The following is a 12,403-nucleotide window of genomic DNA, read 5'->3' as shown; positions in this document are numbered from 1 at the left end:
GAAAGAGTTCTTTCTCAAATTTTGTTGTTGTTTTGGAAGTAATTCTCTTTCCTTACGTTTAGTGAGACTGAGTATACTGTCTGGCCTGTGCCTCATACGAAGCCTCATTGATACATAGCTCTAAAATGAAGTCACCACAAATTCTTATTTGTGAGCTTTAAGTACTAAATTCCTTTTTTATGTTGTTGCCATATCAAAAATTACCTAATGGAAGTGTGGGGGGGAAAAAAAGACAAGGTCAGTCAGAAGTGCAAAGTAGTTCCAGAAATTAAATGTCTAGGACTTCTTATCATGGCAAAGAAGGAACAAAGGACAGATAAAGGTTCTTTGTATAGCTGGTATGGCAAATGTACATAGAGAAAATAAAGTGAAATTTTTTTGTTATGTTGTATTTTCTGAGGGTTCCCCTCTTGCGTGGTAATAGAAAAGCAAGTCATTCCAAGTTCTTGCTCTGTGTAAAATTGAGGAATTCATCACCAGTGGAATTCATAAAAGTTGAAAGTATAAAGAGGTTCAGAGAAGGATTGAACAAAGTGAGATTAGTTCAATAACAGTAATTAAACATGGTTCAAATGCAGTTGCTGGCCTTCTAATACCTTACTACAGAAAACCAGGGGAGTATTACTAGAGAAATGCCTTGCTGTACTGTTGGGTTTTTTGGGGGGTGGTTTTTTTGTTTTGCTTTTGTCTTTCTTTTTGAGCAAAATGTGCAAATGTGCTAAAGATTACTAGTGGGAAACAGAATGTGAAGTTAGATTGGCTTTTATTCAAGCTCTTTATAGTTCATTATGCCTCAGGCTGCGTTTTAGGAGAATACAAGCACATCCTTCCCCAGTTGCACTAGTATCTTTTGGTATTAAAATACTGGAAGAATAGAATTTCTCCCAGAACTAAATAATATGCTGAAAAATGGCTCTGAGCAGGTATATGCAATTAATTAAAACTAATGTTAAAATAAACACTAACTACTCCAAATTTCATTACACTTTTTGATGTTTTGTGTAGTGTGTTATCTTGGTAACTTTCCTCCAACTGGAACGTTGTTTCAGATGCTGGTGTTTGAAGAATACAGAAAACATTGACTTACTCAGTGGTAACACTGAGTGACGTGATTCTGCAGAAGCAGGATGATGGTATCTGTTGAATATTTGCCAGGTCTGAAGATGTTCTTAATTACTGTTGTCTAAAAGTGGACTTGTGTAAAGTTCTGAGGGAAAAACGAAATGCAATTGTGTGTCGTTAGAAAAATAAATAGTGTTCAAGTTCTTTAAAGTTGCAAATCACACAGACTTTTTATAACAGCCTGGGGCTCTTAACAACATCTTCATGTTCTAAAACTGTGGTGCTGCTCAATCCAGGAATCTCTTTTCACTCACTGAATTGAGGTGTTAGAAGAACTGATGCATCTCACAGGAGTGACGAGGGACTGCATATGGCTTGTGATGTGTTTAATAATTCTAAAAATTATATTCAGAACCATAGTGTGTCTGTTGCGTGCCCTATTGCTAGAACTACCAGAAATTGTGCTACATGTACAACTGCTATAAGGGATATCAGGCTTCAAAATGAAGTTAAATGGTGAGAACCAAGTCTGCCATAAGCCCCAGTTATAGCTAGTCTCTGCAAAGGGAAAAGGATGATAGCATCTGTTAGGTACCCGAGTTACAGCTTTGTTTTGCCAAATTCCTGATAGTTTAGTCCTGAACCAGTAGAGCAGTGGGTGTAAATACCTGCAGGTAGTAAGGATTATCTTACATTTTGTCAGTCCCGGTATGTAAATGGACTTATAATGCTTGGCTTTGGCAGTCAAATAATGTAGACAGGTTACTCATCCCTCTTGGGACATACAGTATAACTCCTGTCCTCAGTAGAAGATACAAGTATTTGCAGTTAAAGGTAATGGCTTCTGTCAGACTTCAAGGAGGAGAAAAACTTAGATGTTTCACCTTGAGTCTGCACAATCTGTTCAAAGACTGGCATTATATGACTGCTTGCACCAGGGTATAAATATAACGTTGTCATTGCTATGATGCTGGATAGCCTCTTGTTAGAGGGTGGAAGGTGGGTCCAGAACCAAGGCTTGGTTCCTGGTGTGTTGTCATCCCTGCTGAAGAGCGGATATCTGTCTGCTCCCCTTTGCTGTGTGCTTTCACTGTAGCTGCTCTGGCGCTTATCTGGTGTGCATCTCTGGTCATTGTTAGTTTTCTGCTGGGTTAGTGATGTGAACTAATTTACGGAGAGGCCTGGCAGAGCACCAGAGACAGTGCAAGAGAGGGATTGGGCCTGAGTTCTTGGAGTCAAAAAGGGAGGAGGAGAAAGTCTCCATCAAGAGGAGGGGTCAAGCAATTAGATCAGTTCAGCTGCTTGTGGATATACAACGCTCTCCTCTTGCAGCAGTTCCAGGCTGAAGTATGTAGTCTGATTAAATACTCTTTTTCTTTCATTCTGGGGTTGCATGAGCATGCCTAGGTTTGGTTTAGTGCCTTGAAGTACAGATTTGCTACTATGGCTGGCTCATCAACAGCACCTGAGGTAGTCTGCATCATGTTATCTGATCTTCCTTTCTCAGGGGAATTGTTAATTGTCAATGCTAAATATTCAAGCTGTTTAAAAGGGAGTTCTGCTTTGGGTGGTTTGCTTAGCTGCAGATCTGTATGATATGCCGCTGCTGTTGAGACTGCTCACTGGTAGTCAGCCTACTTTTACTGCTGTTGAGCTTTCATGTTGAGACTTGAGATTAATAAATATCTCATAAGTAAAAGTGTGAAGGAAGAATGTTTTAATAGCAAAGGACTGGTCTTGGAGTGAGGAAATTGATGTTTGGTACCTCTAGAAATACCATTTAAACTTATTTTTAAATAAAACTATAACTTTGGAAATGGCAGTTGTCTTACCTGTCTTTTGCTCCCTGAAACTTTCCTTCTTTATGTAATAAACAGGAATACTGCATTTTCTTCATCTTGCAGGAAGAGTTTGTGGGTATGCCCATGCTGTGCAGTGGAATGCAGCACTGGTCGCTGTGCTACCACAGGCTGCACTGCCTTTTGAAGGCAGGTTAACACCCTTGCACTGCTTGGGGTTGTGTTGTGTGAACTTACTTGCTGACCTGAAGCTACTTTCAAAGATACTTGCTGAGTATTGTTGCATTGCATCATGCCCAGTGGTGTTTTTAATAACATGTAGCCATTTATTTGAAAGGAAAATGATGGACCCTTCCTGCAATAACAACAGTAATGCCTTTTCAGTTTTAGTCACCAGCAATCTGTCCACTTGCATAATTTATCATGGGCTTCGGTACTTAAGAGCAAGGAAGATTACTTTTCTGTCAGTATTAAGACACGAGGTAACAATTGCTTTCCCTTTTGTGGTGCTCTCTTCTGAAGGCTTGTTTTTCAATTTCATGCTATAGGTATTCTCATGTTGCATTGCAAGGGGGAGCTTGGGATGGATATTCATCTCCCTGCAGAGACTGACATTGCATAGAGTGCTGCAGAAGAAGCTTCAAAGTACAACAATCGGACGTCTTAATAAGAGTCTTCACTGGTTAGGAACTTAAACAACAATAAAAATCAACAAATAGGATCAATATTTGGTGTATGAATATATGGGGTTTTGCTACTCAGGTTGCTAAATAGAAACCTGGAATAGAAGAAAGTTCTCATTTAGGAAAGTGGTGTTTCTGAAGTTGTCTTATTATATCTCAGTTAATGTGTAAGTAAGCAGTTAATTCTCTGGTATTTTAAACACTCAGTGGGTGTTTTGTTGAATATAAGCAGAATGAGTAAGTTGGATATAAACTTGGTCTGACTTCTCAGGAAAGAGGGTTTTTTTTTTTTGTTGTTGTTGCTTCATTGGTAAAATTGTTAGGATTAACTGTCAAAATCTACCCCTCTTTGCTACTTGCTTTCATGCATCTATGGTAACATCTCCAACTCAAATGAAGTAGCACCTTGCTTAAAAACTGTAGGAAAGAGAAACTACTTCATAGTTCTGGGCGATGTCCAGCATCTGCCAAAATCTGAATCTTTAAGCAAGTTCCAGGTCTTCAGAATTCCTGTTTGGACTGATTACAGGCTGCACTCTGTGACTGCAAATCTAGGTGTGTTTGTTTTGGTATCTTGCTATAGAGGACTAGTGAGTGCACCATCTGAATCCACTGTGTTTTGTTGCCTGTAGAGGATTGCTTTTTCTGAACTTACAAATACACTTCACTTTTTTTAGCTGTTTCTTTGCAACATCTGCCTCTTTCTCTTGCCTTTCTTCTCCTATAGCTAAACCTCAGTTAGAGATTTAATTTTATATTTGTGCATAACAATGTCTTAATAGCATCAGTGTAGAGGAAAAAAGAAGTTAAAGCTGTCATCACGTTTTTCACATACTAATTTTGTGACGTCATTACAGAAAATCAAGTGCTGTAACAGGGCTAATCAGAATTCATCTGCAGGATCCCAACTCCAGTCTGAGAAATTCAAACTGATGAATCATGTGTGCCCTTAGTTAGGGGCTGGTACACTTAGATGTACTTGTTCTTGGCTTTGACCTTGAGCGTGGCCTTCCTCCAGAAGTAACCCCTGTCTTTTGTCAGGGGTCATCATGGCCCCTGTTTGTATAGGTTCTTGCATCCAGAAAAAAGTGTCTCTTGTGTAATTAATTCCTGGAACTGGATGGAGTGCACATACTCTCTGTTCAAGAAGTGTTCGGACAATGTTCTTGGATATATGCTTGAACTTTTAGGTTGTCCTGTGTGGAGTCAGGAGTTGAACTGGGTCCTCGCAGGTCCCTTCCAGCTCAGGAGAGTGATTCTGTGTGTTTCTCATTTCATGCCAAATCTTCTAGACTTCCAAATAGGCTCCTTACAAGCATTTGGAATACATTCACTCTTGAGATAAAGCATAAAATAAGACTGTTTAAAACGAACATGTGAACAGTTTCTCATCATTTTGCATTAATGTTATTTGGACTGAAAGCTTTTGGGGTGTTTGGGATCTTTTTTTGTAGCTTGTGGCTTCTTCGTAAGACCCATTTTCTTCTTCTGTTGTGGTTCATCTTGTTTTATTGATTGCTGCCTGGTCCCACGGTGAAGCTGTTTTTCTTCCCAGGTTCTGCTGGCTTGCCTTTTCCACCCATCTCTTGATCCCACTACTGCTTTTGTGGTTCTATAAGTCCGTTCCTTTCTATCAATACCTTGGTTTTGACTGCAGTGAAGTGTGAGAGTGGAGTGGAGCTGAAGAGGGCACCTCCCCCCATTTCTGCAGAATCAATCTTTCCAATTAATGTATCTGTAGCAAAACCTTGGTTATCCAGAGTATGGTTAATGTTAACCCCTTTTTTTTCCTAGCCACATGGATATTTTCTAAAAGCTTTGAACAAATGGACTTTATGTACACACTGACGCATAACTCTGCACAGCTGGAAGTTGCATAAGCAGAGATGTGATGGTTTATACAAACTTGAACTGATTGCTAAAACAGTCTTCATATCAGTGTAGCTGAGAAGTTGAAAACAGGCATTGAAAAACTGTGTATCAGATCACCTTTGGCTGGAATAAATTTCTGCAGGATTTTTTGTTCCAGAGGTTCCCTGTGATTTGCTTTACTGATATATAGTGTTTACTCTTGTGTTCTGCTTTTTCTGCTAGCTAGCTATGTATTCGAACCTTTTCTTTTTTAACACCTAAAGCAGCCGGAATTTTTCAAATAGAATATTGCTTTTTACTGATCATCTGGGTTTTTCAACAGAACACTTATAAAAATGCATCAGATTTCAGTATGAACTAGATCCCTTTTAGTTTGTTTTTGGCTTCACTAACAGATCTGTTCTCGGCAGTCAAAGGAGGCAGCTGGGAATTTTTGTAATTTTAATGCTGATAGAATAAGCTGTTACTGGAATAGGAGAAAGTTTTTGTGATCTGTCCAGATCGCTGTCGCTAAGCAATAAGTAGGAAATGGGCGCTGTCTATGTACTCTACAATGCTGTTCCTTAGCAAGCTGCCCAGCGCACAAAATCTGCAACGTGCTGGCCCTTTGGTCAATTACTGCAGTGTCAGCAAAGCAGATGAAGAAATGAGATTTGCCTTGAGACATGGTGGGTGTTTACTTAAAACAAACAAACAAAAAAAAAAACCCAAAACAAAAAACCCCAAGCTTCCACTAGCAACAACATTAAAAAATGCAACACAACACCCCTCCATTGTTGTGAGTGTTGTAACTGTGTTTTGTGATAAATCCAGTTCACTTAATGTGAAATTACTGAACTGGCATGCTCTTATCAATTCCTGTCTTCAGGTGTAATAATTAAAGCTAACATATATTAATTGCAAAATTGCAGATTCAATTTCAATTTATAGAAACAGCCTTTCTGAAATCTGATTGTTTTCTATTTGCTTTTAGTTCAGGAATCTAGATCTAATGCTATCAGTAAGTGTTTAATACAACCGGTCTTTGTCTAGTTCAGGAAAAGGACACTTTTTTAACAAAGCAGTTTTTATCCCTTTTTTACTTGGTAGCCCTAGTATTGGCTTGATGTTCTTAATGAGTTCTATTCTTAACAAATTGATACAAACCACATGTAGATAGCTTTTGATTACAGAAGAGAAGAATGCTTTAATGCAAAATTGGGGGTGTGTTCATCTCTTATAAAACTCTTACTTGTATTGCTATCAGATGTCACTTGTTACTTATCTTTTCTCAGAAATACTAATTTTATCACCAATATTGGATAGCTTTTTAAAAAGGAGACTGAAAATGATACTGGAAGTATTTACATGTGGAACTGATAGCATTTATCGTGCTTTATGTGATGAAACCAGTGTCATCTTGCCAGACTGGTACTTTTTCTGATTAAAAGTTCTACCAAGTTTAGCAGTAAATGGAGATTTTTTTTTTTTTTTTTTCTGTGTAGGATCCCTGTCTCATTTGCTGCAGAGGAATGCAAGGCTAGAAGTGAAAAAACCGGAAGATTAAGGAGGATCTTGTAGTTAAAGAATTTGAATGCTTACCCAAAAGACTTAGTGATTTGAAGGATTTTGTTAAATGATTGAAAGTCAAGTCTTTGCAAATGGTGTCTCATTGTGTTCATAACAGTCTCAGGTCAAGCATCCAGATGACTTAAGAGGTGTTGAATAGTCATAGCTTAGTCGCTGGGGGCTGTGAACAGATGAGCTGTGTAGTGCTATCCTGGAAAATCAGGCTCCGACTGCTCTCTTGACAATCCTGTGTTTCTTAGCTATTAGTAGGGGGGATCTTCTCACCCTGTTGTCTCCAGGAATCCTGGGATCATAGGTCAAATACCACGCCATTTGTTGTTCTAGTGAGAAGTGCTATAGAGGACAGGGTACATAAGCACTGATGTGCACGCTGAATTGCATGGAATAGTGCAAAACACAGGACAGCTGCTTCTCCAGTATTTTCTTGTGTACTGAAAGGGAAGTGAAGAAAAATAGTATATAATACTACTACTAATAACACTAATAATAAATAGTATATAATGATCAGTTTTTAGTGGAAGCTGCTGTGGCAGAAAGAGGAAGGTAAAGTTTCTTTCAGGTCTGTGTAGCCAGCCGGTGCTTTCTGACAGTTCAGCTGTTTAGCTTAAATGATGGCACTGACTGCAAGTAGGTTTTTGTCTTTGAGGTATAGAAGAAAAAGCAGATCTGACCTGAGCGTATGCAAAGATAAATATGCAGATGGTACATGAGGTCAAATGAAGGAAGAGTAGGGATTTTTCTCCGAGTAGTCCGTTGTTTCTGGGGGAGGGAGGGGGGGAGGAGGAGATTACTGATTATTTACCTTCTGCTTTCTTACTAAATTTTGTGTTTAATATGCTGAGGAGTAAAAGAAAGTAAGACTGGTCGAACCAGAAGAGATGAAGGGTCAGTCTAGCTCAGGTGTCTGGTGATGGCTGGAAATAAAATGAAAAGAGCAGCAAGTACAAGGTGTGCTTCTCAAGTGTATCTTCCTGACTGCTGTTGCTCTGTGACTTCAGGAGTTCTGAGGCAGTGTTTACAGCTGGGCTTAACAGCCATTACAGATCTTTTGTTTCATTAGATTTTTCTGGTCTTCCAATAACCGTTGATATTCCTGGCAATTGAAAGCATCTTTGACAATGAGTTCTGTATCTGACTTAAATGTAGTCTTACTAACTTTCTTACCAATTCTGAATTATTATCTAGTCTGACTTCCTGATTTAGAATGGTTTGTTAAATTGTATGTAATTTAGATATCCCCCTGAGCTAGTAAACAGTTTGATAAGCACTACTTTAGAGGAACACACTGTTTTCATGTTGCTTCTTGTACTATGCACCTGACCTATTTTCTCTCTCCGTAAAAACTGGAGAGGGATTGCAGAATAACCTTTGCTACAACAGAGAGGTACACTGACTATTCCTGGTCTTGCGTATATGGGAAACCTCTCTTTTGATTTATCTTCAGTTTCTTTTTCCTTCCTAGGTATAATAACCCTTTCACTTTCTGCTGCCACTTTCTGCCTTTTCCAGTCGGGGGGGTGAGGGGGGGAAATTCAAAATTAATGTTCTCTTCTGTCTGCAGAGATCTGAATACCAGCAATGCAGCTGGCCAGTTTTGTCAGCCTCTCTCCAAAGGAACAGCCAAGTGAAATGGACAGATACAAATTGTATGCTTTAAAATTCAGCTCTGCCTATTATGTAGTTGGAAGGTATAAGAGTGCAAGTATAAAAGCTTGAAACTTAATTTAAAAATAACTGACCTTATCATATAGCAATTTATTCTATACCCTTAAGCTCACCTTACTAGCAGGAAAAAAAAAGTTTCTCTGCCTGCCTTTGCCAAACCGAGGGCTCAGATTCTACTTATTATACAGTCAAGTGTTTCAAGGAGACTTAAATGAGGAGCAAAAACTGCTGGGTAGTTTAGACGCACTGTGAAATGCTGTGTAAAATCCCTAAGTAGCAAATGGAAATTTTACATTCTTACCAGCTTCTTGTTTGCCAATGAAACCCCAAACCATTACTAGCTGTAGGTATGCATGTATTAGAAGTAGATTAGGTTTTGATTTTTTTGGGGAGAGTGTAGGTAACCTCTGTTTTTAGGCTACTAACTTGCACATTCTTCGTCTGAAAGTAGGTGACATTTTTATAAGATCAAAACCTCGATAGGAAGAAGGCTAAAAATGTCATTTTTTTCTCTTTCCAGATATGAGAAATGAGTGTTGGACGCAGAAGATTAAAGCTGCTGGGAATTCTGATGATGGTAAACATTTTTATTTATGTGATTGTGGAAGTCTCAAAAAGTGGCAGCCAAGAGAAGAATGCAGAAGGCCGTGTTATTATACCACACAGCAAATTCTGGAGAAAATATACTCCTCACAAAGCTTATTGGAACAAACAGCAACAGAAACTTGAACTGCTGTACAACCCTATTCTGACCTTGCTTCCCAATATGACTGTGGAAGAGAACTTATTTTCTAACTCAAGTGTTCTCAGTTCCTGTGACCCTGACCCATGGGTACCTTCAGAGGTTAGTGACTTTGAAAACTTGCCAGACAGGTTCAAAGACTTTCTGCTTTATCTGAGATGTAGAAATTATTCATTATTAATGGATCAGCCAAACAAGTGCAAACAAAAACCTTTTCTGCTGCTGGCTATTAAGTCACTTACACCCCATTTTGATAGAAGGCAAGCAATTAGGGAATCCTGGGGCAAGGAAATAGAATCGGGGGATGTGACAGTCAAAAGGGTCTTCTTACTTGGACAAACCCCACCAGAGGATAATTTTCCTGATCTTTCAGACATGATAAAATTTGAGAGTGAAACCCACCAAGACATTCTCCTCTGGAACTACAGAGACACTTTCTTCAATTTAACTCTGAAAGAGGTGCTGTTTCTTAAGTGGGTCAGCAGCAGTTGCGCAGATGTCCAGTTTATTTTTAAGGGTGATGATGATGTTTTTGTGAATACGCATCAGATCCTGGATTACTTGAAGAGCTTATCAAAGGACAAAGCCAAAGACTTATTTATAGGTGATGTCATCAAAGATGCTGGACCTCATAGAGAAAAAAAATTGAAGTACTACATCCCAGAAAGTGTTTATGAAGGTTCATATCCCCCATATGCAGGAGGAGGTGGGTTTCTGTACTCTGGTGATCTGGCGTTAAGACTGAATGATGCATCTGACCAGGTACTCCTTTACCCTATTGATGATGTTTATACTGGAATGTGCCTTCAGAAGCTTGGGCTTGCTCCGGAAAAACACAAAGGCTTCAGAACATTTGATATCGAAGAGAAATACAGAAATAACATATGTTCCTACACAAACTTAATGTTAGTACATAGTAGAAAACCTCAAGAAATGATTAAGATTTGGACACGCTTGCAAGATCCACACTTAAATTGTTAAAGTAATGTGCGTAAGTGTCTTAAGTCCAAATAACTTCCCAAGTTTGGGTCTGACTTTCTTGGTGGGCCATTGAAGCTCTGTTTAATAGTTCAGTTTTCTCTGGAAACTTTTTCCTGTACTTCTGAAAATAAGAATAATACTAAATTTGAGGGGATGGCTTGAAGACTTGGTCCTGACTTTTCCACTGTCCTGGTGGTCATTATGTTTCAATATTTGTCTTAAATTAATTTTTAAAAGGACTTCGAGGATGTAACTAGCTGTCAGTGACCGTTAGCTGTATTGGAAACAGGGGTTGCCTACTACAATGCATCTTTCATTAAATGTGATGGTGGAAGATACTTTTTTTTTCCTTGAGTAGTGTTTGTGTATGGGTGTGTGGAAACCACTGTAAATTGAAAATACACAAATTGGAGGAATGTAGTTTTACTTTAAGTATGAAACACTCTTATGTGACTTTTAACTATTGAATTTTTTTAATTTATAGTTTTCCGTCTTTTTGCACCCCGGAACAGTATTTTCTCCTTTACTTAGGATCTTTTGTGCAAAGTATGCCTGCGTTTGAAGGATTTACCCTTTTATTAGATGATGCTTTTTTTTACGAAAAAAGCATATTACTGTTTGTAACTCCCCATAAAAAGAGCTGAATATATAAGGAAAAGGAAGAACAGATTTTGTTTGGGGCTGGGCAGTAGGTATAGTTAGGTCTGCCCCCTGCCACAAGCTTATGTGAGGTAAAGCTGAATTGTCGCTCATGTTATTTATGTGAAAAGCTGCTCTGGTCAATCCTTGTTTTCTGTTTTGGCACTAAATGTGATCAGGTAGCTCGATATGATGCAAGTAACTGAAATTGCACATTGCTTACGAGAGCATGGTTTGGAGCTCCTATAAAGTGGTAGCAAATCTAGACTTGTGCAGATCCTAAGAGTTTCAAATTTTGAAACAAACTTTGAAGTTGCATGATGTCTCATGTAGAGTTAAATATGTTCTCAAAACTCAATTTTCTTCTGTATTTCCACATCTTGCTTATGAGAGTTATCCTAAATAGTGGTTGCTTCCTTTGTATATGTAGAAGTGCCTGTCTATTTATTGTTCAGATTGAAGACCAAAACATTTTCTTAAATATATTTTGTGTAACATTTTATTTGTATAGTGTTGTCACTCAGATATTTAAACAGAGCATGATATTTTAAATCTGTGAGATGTGTAACATGTTAAATAAAGCTAATTGTTATTTTTGAATTTGAAAAATAAAGTGCGATTTAAATATTTCTTGTAATGCTTTGTTTGAGACATAATGTTGACTTACTGAGCAGTTGTACTCTGCTGCATGGCTTTCTGTAACACCACCTTTCAAAAGTTCAGAAGCGAAAGGCTTTATTCAGCAACTTAATGCTTACGTAGTAGACTATCAAGAAGATGTCGTCACAGTTGTGGATGGATTTGTTAGATGCTAGGTGGACAACCTTGGCAAAAGCAAGGGAACATTAAGTGCCCTAGGAAAAATAGTACATACACAAATAATTGCCTGTACAATAATACTGCTTGTACAATTGAAAGGAGTCAAGGAATGGATTGAATGGCTGGCACTTTAGTCTGGTTTTTGTTTTAAGTAACTTGGCAGCTACAACTCTTTTGGCTTCTTCACGTGCTTTCTTCTTCCTTTGTTTACCTTGAAGAACAGATGTGGTTCTTTTCTTGTTTGCGGAGAGGTGAGGTCTTCTGGTCTGCCGTCTTTCTCTTCTGAGGATGTTCACTGTCAACCCCCAGGACAGATAGACTAAAGACAGACTGTGCTCTGGTATTGTGACATGAAGTTTGGCCCCTGTGCCTTGTCATTCCTCATGAGAAATTACACCTTTTGGAAAGAGCTGCAGGTTTTCTGTACATGTGTTCCTTCCTACTCTGTTCTTCGTAGCCATGCTAAGCACCCTGTTTCTTTCTAATTAGTGGTATTTTTGTCAAGAGTTTGGGCCAAGTGAAATAAAAGATGTTACACTGATGATGGGGAGTGCAAGTAGAGATGTGATGTT

At 38.5% G+C, this 12,403-nt stretch overlaps 1 protein-coding gene across 6 annotated transcripts in view; it reads left to right on the top strand.

The window, feature by feature from the left end:
• B3GNT2 (UDP-GlcNAc:betaGal beta-1,3-N-acetylglucosaminyltransferase 2) overlaps positions 1–11,571 on the top strand; it is a 28,982-nt gene extending 17,411 nt beyond the window's left edge. For all 6 annotated transcript variants that reach the window (XM_035893181.1, XM_035893356.1, XM_035893292.1 and 3 more), the window contains one exon: positions 9,171–11,571. In XM_035893181.1, the coding sequence (XP_035749074.1) occupies positions 9,180–10,373 (1,194 nt within the window). In that variant the 5' untranslated portion in view covers positions 9,171–9,179 and the 3' untranslated portion in view covers positions 10,374–11,571. The remainder of the gene's footprint in view (positions 1–9,170) is intronic.
• Positions 11,572–12,403: the final 832 nt, after the last annotated feature.

Source organism: Egretta garzetta, unplaced genomic scaffold (genome assembly GCF_000687185.1).
Source record: "Egretta garzetta isolate BGI_Z169 unplaced genomic scaffold, ASM68718v1 scaffold360, whole genome shotgun sequence".
NCBI classification, from domain to species: Eukaryota; Metazoa; Chordata; class Aves; order Pelecaniformes; family Ardeidae; genus Egretta; species Egretta garzetta.
This window is presented reverse-complemented; position numbering and strand designations above follow the sequence as displayed.